General features: G+C 41.1%; 1 protein-coding gene across 1 annotated transcript in view; it reads right to left on the bottom strand.

Annotated features, from left to right (window-relative positions):
• ZNF521 (zinc finger protein 521) overlaps window positions 1–20,383 on the bottom strand; it is a 284,707-nt gene extending 264,324 nt beyond the window's left edge. The window contains exon 1 of the mRNA XM_003784776.1: window positions 20,298–20,383. Within this exon, the coding sequence (XP_003784824.1) occupies window positions 20,298–20,337 (40 nt within the window). The 5' untranslated portion in view covers window positions 20,338–20,383. The remainder of the gene's footprint in view (window positions 1–20,297) is intronic.
• Between the last annotated feature and the right edge of the window lie 179 nt (window positions 20,384–20,562).

Below are 20,562 nucleotides of genomic sequence, written 5' to 3'. Positions count from 1 at the left end.
TGTTATTAAATTTTAAGCCTTTTTAATTTTGTGAAGGCAAAAAGTGGAAACCCAATAAACACATAAAAAAAAGAAAGCTATTACATACAAATATTTTTAACACCCACCTATTCAAGTACCAATTTCTCTATAGCAAAATAATTTTAAAACTGCTAAAAATCTACTCTGCAGGAAACAAATTATTTTAAAGCATTGGTGTATAGTCTTTAGCATAATATCCAGAATATTTAGCATAATATCCAGAAATATGGAAAAATGCTTTACAGACAGGTAAACTATAGTAATAAACGAACTTTATTTTTCAATCTAGGATTTTGACATCTGGATGTTTGGGAAAGAGTTGAGTTATTTCCTCTTGACCAGAGAAACCTAAAGCCTCATATACTGTAGCACAGGTAGGAAGCAGCACTCACCCCAGCTGAGGATACTTGGGGCAAGATACCTTTTGCATTTGACACGTCATACTTCCTAAGGCTTTAACCAACTGTTGTTATCTCTTCAGCGCCAAATCGCAACAATATTTCCGAATTGCAAACTCAAAGTTACTATTTCAATAATGACTGAAGCATTAGCTTAAGGAAAGGAAAGTGTTTTGTGTTGAACAAGAAACACTGTCTTCCCATCTCATTCACAAAAAATATAACACTCACTCACTCAATTCTCTTTGCTATTAACTTTACTTTTTTCTTTTTAATTTAGGAAATCCCTCTTCTTAACAACACCGATATATTTGAAAAACAAGGACAAGTGTATATTTGGATAAGGGCTGTCAATGAAACACAACATTTGGGGCATTTAATAACCCACTAACACATTCATATCACCAAGGAACATGGAACCCCCTCCCCTTTTTTTTCTCTTTCCCTTCCAGCAGCACCAAATTGTTTTCAAATAAACCAGGGAGCACACTGCCATTAAAGTGGAAAATGATTTGAAAACAAGTGAAAAAAGATTTTTTTTTTCTTTCCTAGCTAACACACAAGTGGAAAGGCCACATTTGTAAAAAGTGATCCCAATTAGGAAGAGAAGAAAGGAGTTCCCAAACCACCGTTTTTTGGCAACATGATGACTCAGCAAAAAAGGATTCAGGAGAAAAAGAAAAATCCTACAAAATAAGGTACACATTTATATAATGAAAGATCAGAGCAAAAAGTGAGGGTGTGATTTATGGGTATGAGCTATTACAAACTACAAGAAAATTTATGTGTAATTGGGGCAGAAAGAAATTCATTTAGTCTTTCTCTAGTTGGGCTAATAAATTTAAAAATACATACAACCCTAAATGTCTAAGGTTCCTTCAGCCTGATAAACAAAACAAGGAAAGCCACACCACCAAAAATAAACTGTAAAAATAGATCATTATTGATTTAGTACCATTTCTGCACATTTTCCTTAAGGAATTTGAAACAAAGGAAATAAAAGAGCATCTTTATTATTATTATTATTATTGTTAAACTTTTTGACTGCACATGCCAGTTTCAGGACACAAAAATAATTACTTGATCTGAATGGAACGCCTTTCTTTAGTTTTAACACAGATTTTAAAAATGCTTTTCCCATGGAATGACAACTTTACCAAATGCAAATTCAATCTGCACATATCTGCAGACAAGTAATACACTGGTCCCGTTAGCATAATCAATACACAATTTACAGAGCTACCCAGATAGAACTAAACGTGAACGCATATGCCATTATCATAGTAACTATAAATTAATAGTCATTTGTGGAAATATGTTCCCACTTATATTGTCTCTGTTCTGACTTGTCAAGGTAATGAGACCATATACTAAATATTTTTATAGTATATGCTATGCTCATATTTTCAAATGATGATTTAATATCAGATAATTTCCAAATATGCATAAAGTAAAATCAACTAAATCATACATAGAGGGAAATGACTGATAAATAAACAACTGTATTTATTTGTTTCACTTTTTTTACCATTTAGTTTAGTAAGCAGAAATATATATTATATGAAATTTTCAGTAAATATATATGGAGAAGGAACATGCTTTCAGAAAGTGAGCCAGAAGGGACAGGGTTCACTTTCTTTTCTTGGAAGAATAAGAAGAGACTGGTTGCAGTGGCTCACATCTGTAAGTCTAGCACTCAGGGAGGCTGAGGTAGGAGGATTGCCGAGGTCAGGAGTTTGAGACCAGCTTGAGCAAGAGTGAGACCCCATCTCTACTAAAAATAGAAAATATTAGCCAGAGGATGTGGTGACCTGTGCATGTACCCCCAGCTACTTGGGAGGCTGAGGCAGGAGGATCACTTGACCCCAGGAGTTAGAGGTTACAGTGGAGCTCTGATGACACAACTGCAGGCAACAGAGCAAGACACAGTCTGAAATAATAATGGAAGTTATGAGCTATTACAAACTATAAGAAAATTTATCTATAATTGGGAGGGAAAGAAATTCATTTTGTCTTCCCCTAGTTGGACTAATAAATTTAAAAAATACATAAAACCCTAAATGTCTAAGGTTCCTTCAGCCTGATAAACAGAACAAGAAAAGCCACACCACCAAAAATAAACACTGGAAGGAGGAGGAGGAAGAAAAGGAGCAAGAGAGAGAAGGAGGAGGATATGAATCTAGTTGATCCTACTGCAGATGCTTGTAATTTTTAAAATCCAACAATTTTGAATTTTTACCGTTAACCAAAACTATTTCTAAAAACCAAAGTCTGTGCCTGGATGGTCATGGGCCATGCTCAGTCCCCTCCACAGATTGATGACATCAATGTACCTCCATCTTTGGGACAATCATCCCCAACAGATGTGTCCACCTTCCACAGCAATGAGGAAAAACGGTATCAAAGAGCAACATACTTCTAATGAAAGAAAACAGATATGACTTTAGGGTGGTAAAATGCCTTGCCCTACCCATGGTGAATAAGAATGTCTTATTAACCCAGGTCTTATTAACCCAAAGCCAATCTTGCCGGCACAACCACCACACACTTTTCCTATAATCTGAGCAAAATTCCTGATCTTCAAACAAGAGCACAGAGAGAAAAGAGCTGTGAGCATCTACTGAACCTCCCAAAGGTGGCCGTTCCACTCAGATGTCACCAGTGATGGGAAGAATATTCCTGGGTGCCTCCCTGCAGCACTCACTACCATCACCAAGTACCTCCCAAACCAGCTTCCAGAGGCACTGAATTCTTTCATTAGAAGCCAAAGCCTTTATTTACACAGTTAGGAACTTGTGAGGTGTCTGTTGCTTTTAATGCTCTCTCAGGTGTAAATGTCTAATATTCTCTTACTTTTCTTGTAGAAATAACTTTTTCTCGGGGATGGGGGAAGGGAATGGGGAAAGAAACTCAAATCTAAATACCTAAAGCAAAAGAAACACCATCGGAGAGATCTGGTGGCCAAAGGATTAATTATTTCTAGCTCTTCATTTGGTCTATGACTGGCCCCCTGGCTTCTTCTATTTGAAATTATGAGATGGAAGACTTCCCACTGTCAAGCCGGAAAGTCTACATTCTTTTTCTGCTTCCCACTTATTCATGGGATGAGCTTAATGCCTGTGCCTCAGTTTTCTCACCTGTAAAATGGGCACAGTGCACAGGATTCATCTAAAGTCAAACAACATGGTGTCTTTAGAAAACACATTAACTGGATGCTCCAATGCAAAGTATTTACTATAAAGAGTGTGCTCAACTCTGGCTCCCTTCGCCACCTTTTATTGGAGAAAATGATAACTAAGTGTTGACCACAAAAGCACACACAATGCCTCTTCAGCTTTCTGCAAAGGGAAAGCATTTTCTTCTCTCTACAAAGAAACAAAGCAGCCACAAAACTAAGTGTCCCCTCTAAGGACTTTGCAGAAGAGGGACACAAAGACCATAAACATGCACACTTTCCCAGCTTCCCAGAGAACTTCACCATAACAAAAAGCCACTTCTCACCAGTCAGGAATTTGCTAAGAGGCGGATATCTAACAGATCTTATCTTTCTTACTTAACACAACAGTCCTATGAAGTAGATTCTTCCCATTTAACTGGTAAGAAAGCTGAGGCTTAGAAAGAGTTCGCAGCATGCAGCTCAGAGTGTGCGAGATTCAAACGCGAGTCCACCGTGCATATCTACTCACTGTGATGTGCAGACAGTGCACAGAGGACCAGAGCTGAGACTACGAGGAAGGCTGGCCCCACAGGGGACTGAGGCCGAGGTTTTTGCTTTTCTAGAGTCTGCGAAGGGCAGAAAGTCACTTTTCCTTCTATAGCCTGAAACTCGTATCGACATGAAAGGGAATTCCTAGAATTACAAATCAGGAGGCTCAGATCCTCCTCTCCAGTCTGACACGCAGTCATGATGTGACTTAGAGCATGGCATTCAGGCTCTGTGGGTCTTGGAGATGGCAGGTGGGCATCTCTGGGGTCCTCCCTGATCTCAAGTCCCATTATCTGTGTCCTCACTCCTGCACTCACAGTACTGACAAGGTGTCTGTGCCCAGCCTTGGCTGACCTTTCAGGAAACTACCTACCACCCAAGCCCAACACCCTTTTTAAAGTGTTTTCTAGAATATCTATATTGAATGATCCCAAAGTGGAATTTCCTTTGTCACTTGCTATCATTTAAAGATATTCTGTTCATTAAAAGTGGCCGCGCACAATCCTCTCGGCTCTCCCCACTCTGACTTTCATTACTATTTCTCTCACTTCATTTAGCATTAAGGTTGAAGGAAAAGGTATAAATGGATATTTGAAAGTCACCTGATTGGATATATTAAGGCTTTAGACTTTGCCTATATAGAAAGACAACTTTATGACAGTTACCATTTAGTTAAAATAAAAAAAGAAGATAGTCCCTACAAAGAGTGCCACTGGACAAATGAGGGCCGAGGTCAACCAGCGGGCACTGACAGAGGCTGGGTTTCTAAAGCCCACAGGGACAGCAGAGTCGAGCAATCGAGTGGGGACTGGGTGATATCATGCACTGAATAGGGAGAGTAGGGCTTGTGATTGACAGAGCAAGGGGAGACAAGAGAAAATTAAAACAAAGCAGCAGGATTTACAAAACAGTTAGGATTTACTGCAGAAGGAATAAAGAAGAAAGTAAGAGGAAAGAAAGAAGTGTCAGACAATCAGCCCCAAAATAAAGTCTCAAATAAATGAAAGCCACAGACACAGCCGGACGTGGACTGGTCAGCAGACACGGCCCCGTATCCGCCTTCAACTTTCATCTCTAAACCCACACGTGCTTCTAGACAACACACATCCCTCTCTGAAGCCTGAAAGAAAATGCTTCTAGACAAATTCACTGAAGACTGACGTGATACAGAAAATCATTCCTCATTCAGCTAATTCCTTTGTAAACCCAAGCCTAGGTTTACCCTTTTAATTTAAGGATTATTAATAAATCTACTATGATTAAACCTTCATAATGATAGGTGAATTATTTGTCTCCAGTTCCTCTCCCAAGAACGATTAGATTGCCTTTGCAAATTAGCAGTGGCCCTTTTGCAAAGAACCTAAAAGACACCAGCCTGACTTACCTAAAAAAAGATGGCAGAAGTGTTCAAATTAATTAGCTTCACTTTATGCTTCCATTATCTTTTAATTGGAATTTCTGCAGGAATTCTTCTTTCAGAATTTTCTCTCCATTGGCAAAGCGAGGTTGGAGTTTAGCCTGGGTTCCTGCCTCGGCCAAGGTGAAGGTGCCTACCATAACGACCTAAACCCAGCAGAGACTTTTGTGAAGCCCCCCATTCCTTGCTCCTGGAGGCAGGCCTCAGAAAGGGACATGCAACCACACAGTCCCCACAATCCCTGCTCTTCAACCACAGCAAAAAGGAACTTTCAAGAATAAAAAAGAGTTGTATACCATGGAGTACTCAAAAGCAAGAAAACCTTCAGAGTAAGAAATATTTACTAGGCACTTCATATCTGCCAGATACTAGTCTAAGAGATCATCCTGATTAACTCTTAATTCTCACAACAACCCCACGAATTAGAGACTATTATTACCCTTGCTCCTAGATAGAAAAACTGTAGTTATCTACAGTGATTTAACAATTTGCCCAGGGTCAACCAGGTTAGAATTTCAACTCTGGGGGTCTGGATTAATTAACATACATGCTCTCAATCACCACACTATATTCTCCCCATTTCCACAATGTTTGCTAAGCACCTACTATATTTCCAGAAATACGTGGAGGAGCTGGGGATGCAGTGTGGGGACGACCTATTGCCAGTGTAATGAGGGACATAGAATTAAAAGAAAGATTCAGGGAAAAAAAAAAAAAAAAAAAAAAACCTTTCTGTGTCAGACACAAAATCCATTAGTTATAAGGAAAAGCTCTGACAACACCGAAAATAAAAAATGTTAAACTTCTGTGTGGCCAAAGAAAGAAAAAATTACCACCCACAAAGTCAAAAGACAAACTGGGGAAAATATTTGCAATGTATAAGTCAGACAAAGGACTAATTTTCTTAATATGAGCTGTTCTTTCGAACCAAAAGATAAAAAGAGCCAAAGAAATAAAAGGGCAATTCACAGAAAAATAAACACAAATTGTTTACAAACATTTGATAAGATGCTCAGTGATGAGACGTCATAATTATAGCAATGCTAATTCAAACGTCCATGAAATACCAGTTTGACTTTCCACATGTTGCATTCGTGTAGATGAAGTATTTCAGCACAAGCACTCTCTACGCTGCTGCTGACAGCAGTGTGGACTGGTCTTACCTCTGTGGAGGGCATTCCAGCAGTTTCTATTAAAATTCTATGTGCGATCTTTTTGATCAGCAATACCATTTTTAAGAATTTACACCATATATAAAATTCCTATCAACCAGCATGTAAGTTGTATGCTTACTGCAACATTTGTAAGTAATAATACAAATATATAAGTAAAGAGAAATATCCTGATGGTCACTAGTGGAAGGAGGGGCCAACGATGGCCCATCACAATGTCTTTGTCAGAGTTAAGGGTAGAGCCTAAGTGCTGATAGGAAAGGACAGCTAAGACTGCATCCCAGCACCACAGGGCTCCGAGTAGTAAGTGGCCTGTTAGGAATAAGACCAACAGCAGAAAGTGAGCAACCTGCAACCAACAGGCCAGCAAAGCTTCATCTGTATTAATAGCCTTGCTCTCTGTTGCTGGCTGCTACCTGTGGCCGCTGCCCATGACTTGCATCCCGGCCTAAGCTCTGCCTCCTGTCCCATCAGCAGTGGCACTGGATTCTCACAGGAGCAGGAAACCTACTGAAAACTGTGCATGTGAGGGATCCAGGTTGACGCTCCTTATGAGAATCTCATGCCTGATGGTCTGAGGTGGAGCTGAGGTGGTGATGCTAGCTCTGGGGAGCAGCTGGAAATATAGGTTATCAGCAGCAGAGAGGTCTGACTGCACAGAGACCACAAATAAATCAACTGCTTGCACATTTACATCATAACTATCCCCACCCCTGCCCAAGGTAAACCCTCTTCCATGAAATTGGTCACTGGTGCCAAAAAGATTGGTGACTGCTATGCCAAGACATATATGTACGTTGGCAGACAACAGAGAGGGCTCCGGCTTTTGTTTGGTGGAAAAACACCCACATATATGCATTGGGTCTGGTTAGCTGCCTGAGTGCATTACCATGAGCTATACTCATCCTCTCTAAATAACTGTGTGGCAGATATTTAAAGAGCAGCAGGAAGGGGCAACATATTATTAGCCTGTCCAGAGTACTGATGCATCTCACTTGGACCTCACTTGGAAAATGATGGGGATGGTGGTAAGTGTTGGATTCAAACATCTTCACATCAACATTTTTTTTTTTTTTTTTTTTGCTTCTTGAATAATACCATCAAGAATAGAGTATACCACGCCCCCTAGGTGAGGGGTTCTTTCACAACTGGAACTTTACCTTGAATGTGAGAACAGTGTAATTTAAAAATGTGTACCCTCATATGAATTTGAAATTAAAAAAAAAGAACAGAGACAACAGAACCTGCATAGAGAAAATGTGAATAAAAAAGTGAAAAAAACTGCTGGCAGATACATAATCGCTTTTATCATCTTTCATGGTTTTTCTACATACAGTTTTAATTATAGAACATACTGATAGATCGTAGAGGGACTATATATTTTAGTATGTACTAAGCTCCCTGATGTGGAAATTGTGCTAAGAATTCACAAAGATCACACACGGGAACATGTTACCTGACTGGTATATGTTTTCCTACATATTTATGGGATAAAATAGAGAGGATGGATGGTCAAGTGTCTTATGATTCTAAAATGAGTGAGCTTATCCAGAATTTAAACAGCATTACAAGGATGAAAACGAACCCAGATATTTGAAAGAGTAATAAAAAAACTCAGTGGACATAAGAACAAGTGGTTTACTTAAAATGAGAAAACCAGGCCCACAAATGAAAGAAGGCCAAAACTTGGGCACAAGCTAGCTGTGTGCGAGCTATATAAAAGGAATAGCATTTGTATGAATTAAAGGTCCACTATGGTAAAACTGAGTACAATCTGGAGTACACATTAAGAGAGACAGTATGGATCATCTACATATGTGTGTATGCCCTGCTAGCTGCATGAAACCCATGAGCTAGTGGATTGACTTGTTCCTTCCTGTCTCCTGAGCACCTGTCACATTTTGGTGTTCAATAAAAATTATGCAGAAGCGGGAGGTGCCTGTGGCTCAAAGGAGTAGGGTGCTGTCCCCATATTCCAGAGGTGGTGGGTTCAAACCCAGCCCCGGCCAAAAACTGCAAAAAAAAAAAAAATTATGCAGAACCGATGACCATGTTCAACAGTTTTCATTCAAAAGCTTATGAAACTTCAGGTTTGGCTTGAAAGGGCTTCGTCTAGGCTCCTTCCCTGACCTCACTGATATCTCTGTTAAATGGTCTCATTGTCAACCAGCCCTATCCCTTCATGGAACTGGAAACTTTTCAGCATCTTGTTTATTTAATGTGTGTGCAATGCTTGATCATAACTCTACTAGGACATAGACCATACATGTCTTCTTCGTAGTATCAATTCCAGCACTGTTAGATTGGTAAATGATGGATAGGCAGTAAAAAAAATTGCTTAAAAAATGGTTGGATTAATGCAAGTCTTTGTGTGTTTACTGCCTACATTTTAGGCTACAGGAATTCAAAGAAAAGGGACCTGAACTTTGCTCTCAAAAGGCTTACAGACAATCCAGGAACCCAACAAGTGTCATAGTGTCTGTGATCTATGTGCTACTGAGGGAATAATACATTTTAACTCAGGAGGGTCAGAGAAAGCCTCCCAGAAGATGTAAGGTGAAAGCAATATGCAAGCCTTTATTGTTGTACAAGATAAACCTGAGAACCCACAATCCTAGCCTAGAGGAGGTTCGTAGTGAAACACTGAACATCACTAAAGGTTTGGGATGTGCTGTTTTATGAAAATAGTACCAGGATGTGGACAAATAGAGGAACAGGAACTCAAGATAACCAGTGCATGTTAAGTCAGACTAAATTAAAATGTTGTCTTTAGAGCAGCATGATTCGACCTTGGCTCAAATGTCAGCTGCGGAAATGCACCTGAGATGGGGTAAATACAGAGGTGACCACATGCTCACACATATATGTAATCTCTAGTCCAAAGCAGGTGTTGCTGTGAGGGCTGCTCCCAGGGACAGGACATCCCTAATGAAGTCACTGATCCAGGGTGCTCATTTAGCTGCTAAAAACTGCTCTGTAGAAATTCCAGGGTGTGGAGAACCAGATTCCTTATAAAGGTCCTGAGAATGACTCAGTGTGTAATACATGTGTCTCTGTCTAAATGGAGGAGGTGGGGTGGTCTTGACCAGCAATCAAAGTGGAAAGTAAGACTGTCCAACCTATTTCTGGAAATTTTAACCAGAAATTCCAGAAACTCAGTCAAGTTCATAATTTAAAAGTGTGCTTGCCCCATTAATATGAATTATTGATCAACTTGCAAAAATCAGTTTCTCAAGATGGGAATTCTAGAATGTTAGAGCTAGAAAGGAACTCAGAAGTCATCGACACCTTCAATGGACTAGTAAGAAATGAATGGATGTCGATGCCAGGGAAGTTTATGGAACGCTTAGTATAAGGCAGGCACCTAGCCAAGCATTCTCACAGCCTGGGGACACAGGGACAGAGACAGGGCTAGGAAGCCACCCCAGAGGTCTGCCGGCCCATCTCACTCACACTGGGTTTTAAATATGCAAATCAGCAAATATAAAAAATAGTTACATTTAACAAGAGCTATAAAATGATGTTATTATCTTGTAATGGTTTTATTTTGAAGATTAAAAATTTGGTATAATGATGCAATAGTTATGTAAATGACCTATATGATGTTGGAGGAGGCAAAAGGGATTTCATGTTGATCATCTTTCTCTGCGGTCAGTTACTCTCCACGATCACCATTCATCCTAGTGCTCACGTCTTCACACAAGAAGACCATCAAGACACCCAATATCATTGGCCCCAAATGGTTGCATTTAAGGTCCATGATTCAGCAGAAGTTTATTTCAAAGCCTTCGCTTATCTCTTTGGGGAAAAATAATTAAAACTATCACTGTGGACTTTTCAGTACCAACTTGCTACATTCCCTAGTGTTCTATGCCAACATACTCAGGGGAATTAATTCCTTGTGACTTGTTTCTCCTAAATTTGGTGAAACAAAGAAGAGACTCCTAACTGAAGTTCAGTTTTGCTTATTTTTTAAAATGTCATTATCATGCACATTCTCCAGCAGCCTCCAATTATCACCCAGGGGGCTATAAATTTTACAAATTAATTAGATTTACTATCACGCAATTAAGTTTCAATAATGTTATCCAGAACTTTTAGGAAGGGTAGAAGGTATGGCAAAATCAATGATCTAAATACAAAAGGGCTGAAAACAAATATTCTCTATATTGTATTTAGTGGTTTCAGTTCAAGTAAGACCTATTTACCTTTAGATTATAAAAGAAAACAAAGCAGGCTAGTTTTAAAAAGTATAGCTCATCAAATTTGGGGGCCAAAATGTTTTGTTGGTGGTGGTGGTGATGGTGGTGGAGACAGAGTCTCACTCTGGGTAGAACACAGTGGCGTCATAGCTCACAGGAACCTCAAACTCTTGAGCTCAAGTGATCTCTTGCCTCGGCCTCCCAAGGATTTGAGGCTACATGTGCTCACCATGAGGCCTGGATACGTTTTTCTATTTTTAGCAGAGATGGGTTCTCCTGAGCTCAGGCTGGTCTTGAATGCCTGAACTCAAGCAATCCACCTGGCTTGGCCTCCCAGAGCACTAGGATTACAGGCATGAGCCACCGCGCCTGGCCTTGGGGCCAAAAATGTTTTTAAAACTTATTTTATTTCACTGCTTAAACTGATCTCCCTCGCAGGAAAAACTTCACATACATGTACATGTAGTTCCCTCTCCCCACATACAAAGCTTCCTTCCAAAAAAAACAAATATCAGTGGAAGGTATTTAAAATCCAGTTCTCAAGCACAAGCTCCATAAAAGCAAGACTTACTTATCTGTCTGGCTCACAACTAAATTCTCAGAATTTAGCGCAGTGCCTGTGACAAAATAGGTACCAGGAAACAAAATCAGAACCTGTTCATTGATAAAAACAAACCCTGTCATTTTACAGAGAGGAAATCTGAAGCCTAGAGAACGGAGGGCAAGTGGCTTTCAAAAGTGCACACAACACATCAGCTTTCACCCCTACGCTGCTTCTACTCTGCAACCGTCTCTACCAACACGAGGATCCAAGTCTAAGACCGCAAGCATTGTTTTGTTTTTATTCTCAACTCTTTCTAAGAACTAACACGCATTCCCTGGAGTCCACGGTTCTTCTTAATCCTTGCCTCAGGTCTGCAAAACATCATCTAACTTTGCATATTGTACACTGACAGCCCAACCCCCTACACACACACATACATCAGCTGATGGGTACAACATTCACACTAACTCATGGTGGCACCACCTGCCAGCCAAGAGTTCTGTCTCAGCTTCATTAGTAGTTCGGCGAGCAATATTTATGAAGACTTTATTGCCTTTTTCCTTCTTTAGTAAGCAAAAATAAGTAAAAGGAATAAAGTGCCAATACCAATGATAAAAAGCATATGCCAAATAAACTTCATGAAATCGAGACAAGCTAAATTATGAGGAATGCTGAAAGCAATTAATATTTAGTCTTATTCAGGCACTTACTGGGCCTAATCTGGCTCTATTGTGACAAAAGAATAACATTAAAGAACGTGCAGGAAATGCTGGAAATTATTTCTAAGAGTCATATAGTTTAACACACAGTAATATGCTTTAGATTCCTGGTGGCTGAAACCCCTTTACCACAGCAGTTTTATAATTCACTGTATGGACCCTTCACTCCTCTACTGGCTTTCCCAAACATACTATGTACGAATATATGGGAACGTTCTCAATGAGGATTTTGTCCCTGTCAAGTAAACAAGTTTCCATCTTGATATATCCCTCATGGTACACTGATGGGATACGAAATTTTGAAAAAAAAGTCAACCAAAAGAAAGAAAAGAGAAGGTAATAGACATATTGAAATAATGACACCTAATTTTAACTTCCAAAAGGAAATTATATTCCTTAAAATAATAACAATTTTTACTCGGGAAAAAATCCAATGTTCCCCTCTAAAATGTGATTAGTGCTTATGTGGACTTGCTAAACAAAATGTATTTCCTATAGAACAGTAGAGCACGTGTGTGGGTGCATGGTTCATCTGTGCATATCCCATCCCCTGTTGTGATGACACAGAGGCTGAAATCTTTGGGTCTCACATACGCAAAAGATTATTGCAACCAAAATACCAAAATAGAATTCCAACCAGCTACAGTATTATAGAAAGGAATATTCTTAATGTCAATTGCTTGACCATGCTCAACTTGGGAGAGCTAGGCCCATACCTGAATACTATATGCTTTCCAAACCAAATCATCTGAAAATAAGACCTAAAATGAACACGTGCCCAAATACATGCAGATGAGCAAATGACAGACTTATATATTTTTTCAGTATTTTTCAAAGCACTTGCTAATCCCATGAAATGAAAATGTAAAGTGTCCTAAATAATAATCTTTAAATGTATGCATTTATCTTTTTTAAAAACTCCTCTAAGAAAGGGGAGTTTCCAGAGAGTCACATTTGAATCTCGACTTATTTTAATGATCAAATTATAACCCCCTGCAATCAGACATCTAGAGTAGAAACGCTAAGTGTGGTGTGTGCTGCCGTAATGATGATACCCCCAAGATCAGCCCAGTGCTCATAGCTGTGGCAGGGTCCCCAGGCAGCTCGATAAATGCCGCTTGATCATTATCCCTGCTAAAACTGAAGCTACTGAAGTTTTAAAGAATTCATATCGTACTGAATTTCTTTCATCTCTAATAATTACTAAACTGGCATAATTACTTATACTAGAGGTGGAATGTGGTGCATGCTAAAAGCCCAAGGTGCCTAAAATTAAAGATTTTTTTTTTTTTTTAGAAAAAGCCATGATTCTACTTAGTTTTCAAAGATTTATCTTGTGTCAGGCTTTTATGCCAAGAGTTGCATAATTATTTAAACCATTTAAAAGCTTTCCTTACATTATTTGATTAATACGATAACAGAGCTATTTAAATTTACTAATGTTAACTTTAATGTTTAAGTTTTAATTGCTTTGTAATAATACTGTAGCAGAACATATTTTACATGAGACAAGTACACTTTCATCGCAAGAAACAAGGTATATAAAATCCTAGCCAGTGCACCATGTAATCACCAAACAAAAAACAGGAACATATTTCAGATTTAATTGAAATGGGATTAGAAAGTTGAATACATGTCCCCTCCCCCCACCAACTAACTTTAACCTTTGACAGCACAGCAGGAGTCAATGGAGAAAAAAATTAAATACATCTGGGAAAATACTTAGCTAGAGGTTTGATTTAGACTATCAGCCTTTGTATCAAAATCTCATTCAATTCAAAGGAATTTTGAACATATCGCACAAGGACAACATTTGCATCTTTAACAATCCACCAGGCTGCTAAAGTCTGATGCCCATCTTGTATGCCTTAAAATCACTTTCTCCCTTAAAAATTACTAAAAATCTGAACATGGTATCCATTAAGTCCAGCCATGAAGAATGCATTCTATGGCAGCATAATTAATGCCATTAAACCAGCAACGTGAATTCTGTCAGATGAATTAATAAAGCACAGTAATAGGAAAAACAGACCTTTCATAAAATTCTTAATTGATCTTGGAAGCCTTGCTCTTTTCTACCATCAAAACCTCTTTTTCTTTGTTGTATGCTTTTACATCAAAAAGAAAACCCAAGCAAGTACAGTTAATAATATGTTTCAACTTATGTCAACAAGCATTTCACTAGAATTTATCAGACTAACCAAACCTCATAAACAGACTTCCTTTAAAAATGGAGGAGGTTACAAATCTTTCTATAAAATGAAAAGAAACCTTGTACAAATATGCTACAAAACTTGGGCTATCCCAAAGAAGCAAGTAAAAAGAACTAAGTATAATTACTGGAAGCAAAAAGTTGAAAAATTCTGTCATCACTGCTAGACGTCACTGCTGTCAATAAGAATAACTACAATGGATTCTAAGGGATATGGGAATAGTCTGGCAAAACAAAAAAGAAAAATTATTAACAGCTTGCTTTATAAAAAGCTGCTAATCTCAAATCCCTTTGTAATTTCATTTGTACATGTACGCTTTTATGTTCAATATCCTATTTTTTGCCCTTTTTTGGCTGGACGAATAAAAGCCAACAATCCACTCATGCATCAAACAGATGTTTTTGTTTTTAAGGCCAAGTGGAATCTTATGAATTTTTGTGCCCTCCCTTTAAGAAGATGCTGCCAGAAGTGCTGAAATCATGAAACCGGCGTTTTGGAAAAGACTCACTGGACCATCAGTTCTGGAACTTTGACTTAGCACTCATGGGATTCTTGCCAACTGTAATTGCTGTTTTTGTTTATGTCGGATTGTCTACTGATTGGACTATAATCAATTTAATGACTTCAACATCTAGTCAGTATAATTTAGAGGTGGTGGAGGGAAGAAACAGTCACTGGTTGATAGATGACTAGAGGTCCAACTGCAACTGTCTGAAGGGGTATGAATGTCAAACACTGTTTGAGCTTCTGCAGTGTCGCCAATAATCAGGCTTTCTAGCACACAAATCCAAAAGTTAGAGCATATGTTTCTGTGTGCCACACAATTAGTGTTTCTCCTGTACAATCATGAAAGAGAATACCCACCTAATGCGTGTTTGTGTGTGTGTACGTGCGTGAGTATGGTTGCCCATGTGTGTATATGTATCTGTTAATTTTAAAAAAAAAAACCTATATTAGGTTAGAATCTTGTTATAAAAGAAAGAATCATATTCACCCTATCTAAAAATAACTCTGAAGGGCAAACCATACTGCTATTTTTTAATTAAAAGCAAAGAATTACATTGTCTTAAAGCAGTTGTTTTTTCCCACAAAATTTGGGCCTTTTTTTCTTTACTATGGCTTTTTTCTTTTCTTTTTTCTTTACCAAAATTCGATCTCCAGTGGTAAGGTTATTTTTTAAGAAATAAAACACATGGAGTAGTATAATAGAAACTCTTTTTTTTGTTGTTCTTATACCTCACCTGTCTACCCATAAGAATATACATTTTGACTTTGAAAATAAGAGGAAAAAAATGTGTTTAAATAAGGACTGGAGAGTTTAATGTTTGTATTAAATTTCAGGGCCAGTACAAGCTCCCTGTGGTGGCTTTCCTTAACACCTACAATTTTTAGAGTTTTTCCACTAGAGAATACCTGCCTCATATATTGGTTTTCTTACTTTCAAAAAGCTTTTGGACTTAAAATCCAGTGCCTTTTCATTCAAACCCTCCAGTTTACATTTCTTCTTTAAATTGTGAGCCGAGTTTTTGCCACTTCATTATATTTCTAGATAAATTACTTCTCCCCCCAAAATTTCAAAAACCTTTATAAGTACAAAAGGAGGTAAATGGGGAAAAGGTCAAAAATAAGTGTGATAACTTCAAAATGTGCCAAGTTACAAAGGGTTAGCTACTGTGCCGGCCAAGTTAAACAGGCACTTTCAGGGCCCTCTTTCTCCCTGGTTCCCACCATCCCTCTTGAGGTCCCTGGTATGGGTTTATGAACACCTGAGGGTCCAGATATCCTAATTGTGTCTTGTGTTTAACTTGGCCATTTAAAGGACTAAGTGCTCCCCTCTCTCCTTCCCAGCTTTATAACTTGGCTCTTACTGCACATATCACACCTTCATGCAGTGGACCACTTTTTTCTTCTTACAGTGCTTTAAGAATAAATTTCAAAAAAAAAAAAATATCAGGTAAAACGACCAAGAAACTTCCATCACCTATTCTACACAAGAAGTAGAATAAAGAGCCAACAAGAAAAATAGAAATAGGTCACAATAGGCCAATTTGATGCAACTGATTTGCTGCCACTAAAAATAAGCTGACAGCAGAGCTCTTTTCACTTAGGTAATTACCCAAATACCATGTCTTCTTCAGGTCATTGAGAAAAATACCCAAATAATACAAATAGGGCAGAAGAGGTAACTCTTAGCTGTCTGATCATCCATGCCTCTGAACAGCGGCTTTTCCATTTCATTAAAAGGAAATGGTTATTCTAAAGATTTGCAGCATAAGGACAGAATCTGTTCCTAAACTTTGTACTCCTTGCTGATAGAATTTTGATACCATGTCACTGAGAGGCACAAGGGTTTGTAAAGGCAAGTTTCAAAATATACTTGCAGCTTTCACAAAGAGAAAAGTGAATCTTTTTCGTGTTCAACTTTTAATGCACTTGGCAGGAGGTAAAAAGACCAAGGAGGGCCGGAACCACTGCCACCAGAAATAGGGTACTCCCTCTCAGGAGATGAGTTCTTAGGACAATTACACTAAAGTTTCCTGGAGACAAAAAAAAAAAAAAAAAAAAAATCCTGCATGCCTTTTTAAGTAAGCATAATTATTTACTAGAAAGTTCTCAGTTTATGCAAATTCACAAAATAAATTTAACTGTCCAGAGAAATTTCCTGATAGTCCATATTGGTAAGCATTTGGTTGAAAATCAAAACTTCAAACATAACTGTCATTTTGTTTTAATGTTGTTACCTGCCTTAGGTAAACTACTCTCCTGAGACACAAGTCTCAAATTATGATATCAGAAGTGACAGCCATGTCAGAAATATCTTTTAAACCTTGTTTATTAAAGGAAGACTATGTATGTGAGAGAGAAGTTGGAAATCGAACGTGGAATTTCATGTTTTATTAAGAAGGGCGTATTTCGTTTTCATGGCTTCGGATACCTCCTTCAAGTTGATTATAATCTATCTACATGGTTTTGAAATACTGTCACTCATCTAATAAAGTCATAAATTTTATCTCTTAATTGCAAAACTACTACTCAGTTCTTCCTAAATGAAGAAATCAGGATTGCCCTTCTTGCTGACAGCAAAGTGTTGCTCACAGCTTATTATTACTAATATGCCAGAGCGTTTGTCGTAATAAGACCTCCCAGCCTTGTCTAGGAACTAACTGTGATCTTCTGAACGACATAATGGACAGGATCCACAGACTCAGGACACTCCTAAAACCTAAAACACATTTTGAAAAAATAGAGACCCTTCCAAGAAGACACAGGTAAATCAAAATACTTTTTAAAGGGCTGGGTATTTAACAAGGCCCACCTAGAATGCAATTCTGCTTCTTCAAAACCGACTAATATCACAATTATTCATCTAGCATAATTCATCTAAATCTGAATTTTCCCAGGCATGTCCTGCAGAAAAATAATCCTGCTCTTCAGTGAGGACTGTACTGTTTTTATTCCTGTCTTCAGCTTCTCACCCCCAAAGCCCAGGCAGCCCACCTGAGGCCATTCGCTCTTCTGAGAGTCGTCCAAGCAGCTGATAGGAGAGAACACCACTGTGCTCCGAGCCCACACAGAAAATGAAAGCTAGATCTTTGTTTTTAATGTAAATATTTTATTTAGAGTTTGGCAGTTGAAACACAGATGCCGTTTCTTCCTGAAGATATTTGGATGGTTTTGCAACATGACAGTAAAACAAAAGAATAAAACGCCCTCTTTACTCATTTTCCCTTGCCGTTTTTTCCTTATACTAATCTAACAACTGCACAGGTCCCGGCCGCAGGTAATCTGCAGCTCCACTTATCCAAGAGAGCCCAGCAAATACCGCCAACTGACTGGCTTCACGTAACTGCCCATAAAAACCCTACGTGCATGAGAAGAAATCCTCTTTAGGAAGCACGGAAACGCATGCATTCACTATCAACAGAACTTTCTCTGCGAATTCCTTCCAAAGGCAGGTGGACCAAATGCTCAGAGGCTGCGAATGAACAAAACTACCAATTTGCGCAAACTTTAATAAACTTTTTTTAAAAGATAAAATTTAAAACCTCCCAAATTCCTGCGCGAGATTTCAGAAGCCTTTTGGATCCCTCTAAACTGGGGCTGACACTAAACGCTATCCTACTCAACTCGGAAAGTTCTTCTTTCCAAGGGACTAGGAAGAGGTTTTTCCTGGTACTTCGCTCAACGTTACTTTTAAGCAAGCCAGAGTCCCGGGCAAGTGCCCCAGACGCCAGCGTCGTCCCCGGTTACCCTGACACCCGCGCACGCCCGTGCCGTTTTTGTGTGTTTCTTTTTCACTGACGACACTTGGATCTTTCGGCCCTGGGTCTAGGTTTTCGCAGAATAATGTGTGACCCACGGGAAAGTAAGTCACCACAAAAACTGGGTCGACACGCATGTCAATGATTCACCTCGTTTTCAAACTAAAACTTCTGCGCTTCAGGAAAAAAGCAACGTTCCAATCGGCGAGGCCCTCCCCCACCCGGTCCCTTCCCAGGAGAAGAATGGGCTTTGTGTGTGCGGTGAGGGCTCCGTTAACCGAGTTCATCAAGACACATCGGCCGGGGGCCCGGAGGCGTGGGGCGCCGGCTCTGCCCACCCTCTTCCCGGGTCGGCGGCGGAGTCGCGAGCCGGGTGGCAGGAACCCGGGCACCGGGGCGCGGCGGGCCCGGCCGCCCGGAGGAAGAGGATGCTGCGCCGCTGGGGACCAGAGGGCGGGGCGGGGCCGGGCCGCGCGGACGTCGGCGGGACCGTGTGGGCCCCGGCGGGCGCACACGCTGCCCTTTGTCCTCCTCCTGCGGGGTCGCGGGGGCCGCGGCCGCCTCCGAGTGTCGCCTCCCTGCCCTCGCCCCGATTCCCTGCCCTGCCTGCCCGCGCCTCCTCCGGTGCTCGCGCTCCGCCACCCGCCCTCTCCGCTCTCGGCCTCGGAGAGCCAGACCTCCCGGCCGCCCGCCCCCGATTTCCCCGGGAGGAGGCTCGGGAAGGTGGAGAAGGAGGAGGCCGAGGAGGAGGAGGAGGAGGAGGCCGCCACGTGACTCTCCTCGCCACATTCCACCACAGCCACCAGATCAATAACTTCAGTGCCCCCCGCCCCCCCGCCGCGGCCAACTAGTGCGCCCCCAGAATCCTACACACACCCCGGAAACTTCCCTCTCCAATGGAGGGCACGGGGAGCTGGACCCATCACGCAAAGCAAAAGACTCAGAGGGGCGGCGGGGAGGAGTAGGGCGAGGGGTGGTCAACTTTCTTGGAATGGCCAAGAGGGGTACGCTGGGGCCCGGCCGGGGTCCGACTCCCCGCGTCCGCCGGCCCCAGTTTGTTTACTCCGGCTGCGCGCGGAGAAGAGCCAGAGCGGGCGCGGGCGGGGAGGAGGCGGCGGTCGTTGTGTCCTCACCCCGGCGCTGCCGGGACCCCGGGCCACGTTTTTAATGAGCAGGAGCTGCTCCCCCCAATGCGAGATGACTTTTTTCTTCTTCCAAAGAAAGAAAAAAAGAAGCACCGCACGGTTTTGCATATTTATTCTTTGCGAAAACACATAACAGAAACTTTTTCCTCCAGCCCAGATGCAGATCTCAGATGGGGGATTTTTTTCCTTTCCCTCCGGATGATTTCGTTTCTTTCTCTCTTTCTCTCTCTTTTTTTGGAGGGGGGGGTGTTGTTGTCTTTTCTCGCCCACTTTCTACTGTCACCCCATTTGAGGATCCTCCTCCCGTCTTAATCTCCCCCCACCACGACACATCACCCTCACTCCACCTGGGGGCTAAACAGGGGAGGGGAGCGCGCGCGCCCCCGCACTCACACTCACACTCACGCGCGCACACGCCTCGCGGCCACGCAGCCCTCGCTCCGCTGCCCACAGTGACACTCACGGATGGGGGAAAGCGGGAGGGGGGGTCCTCCTTACCTTTGAGGGATCTCGGTTTCGCTTGCTTGCGGCGAGACATCCTAAAAGCAAACAGCTGAAGTTGTTTCAATTCAGCCCTGTAAGAAACTACACTTCCTCGTGGCCGCGCGCCCCTCGCGCCGCGGCGCCTCGCGCCCTTCGCTCGGCCTCCCTCGCGCCCTCGCTCCGCGCTCCGCTCCTTGCTCCGGCTCCGGCTCGCGCTCGCGCGCGGGGCTCGCGGCTGCCCGGGCTCCGCGCTCTGCACGGCGGCGGCGGCGGCGGCGGC

The sequence above is a fragment of the Otolemur garnettii genome, unplaced genomic scaffold, assembly GCF_000181295.1.
Source record: "Otolemur garnettii isolate 467f Iridium unplaced genomic scaffold, OtoGar3 scaffold00012, whole genome shotgun sequence".
Lineage (NCBI taxonomy): Eukaryota > Metazoa > Chordata > Mammalia > Primates > Galagidae > Otolemur > Otolemur garnettii.
Note: the sequence above shows the minus strand (reverse complement) of the source record. Positions and strands in the feature narration are given on the sequence as shown.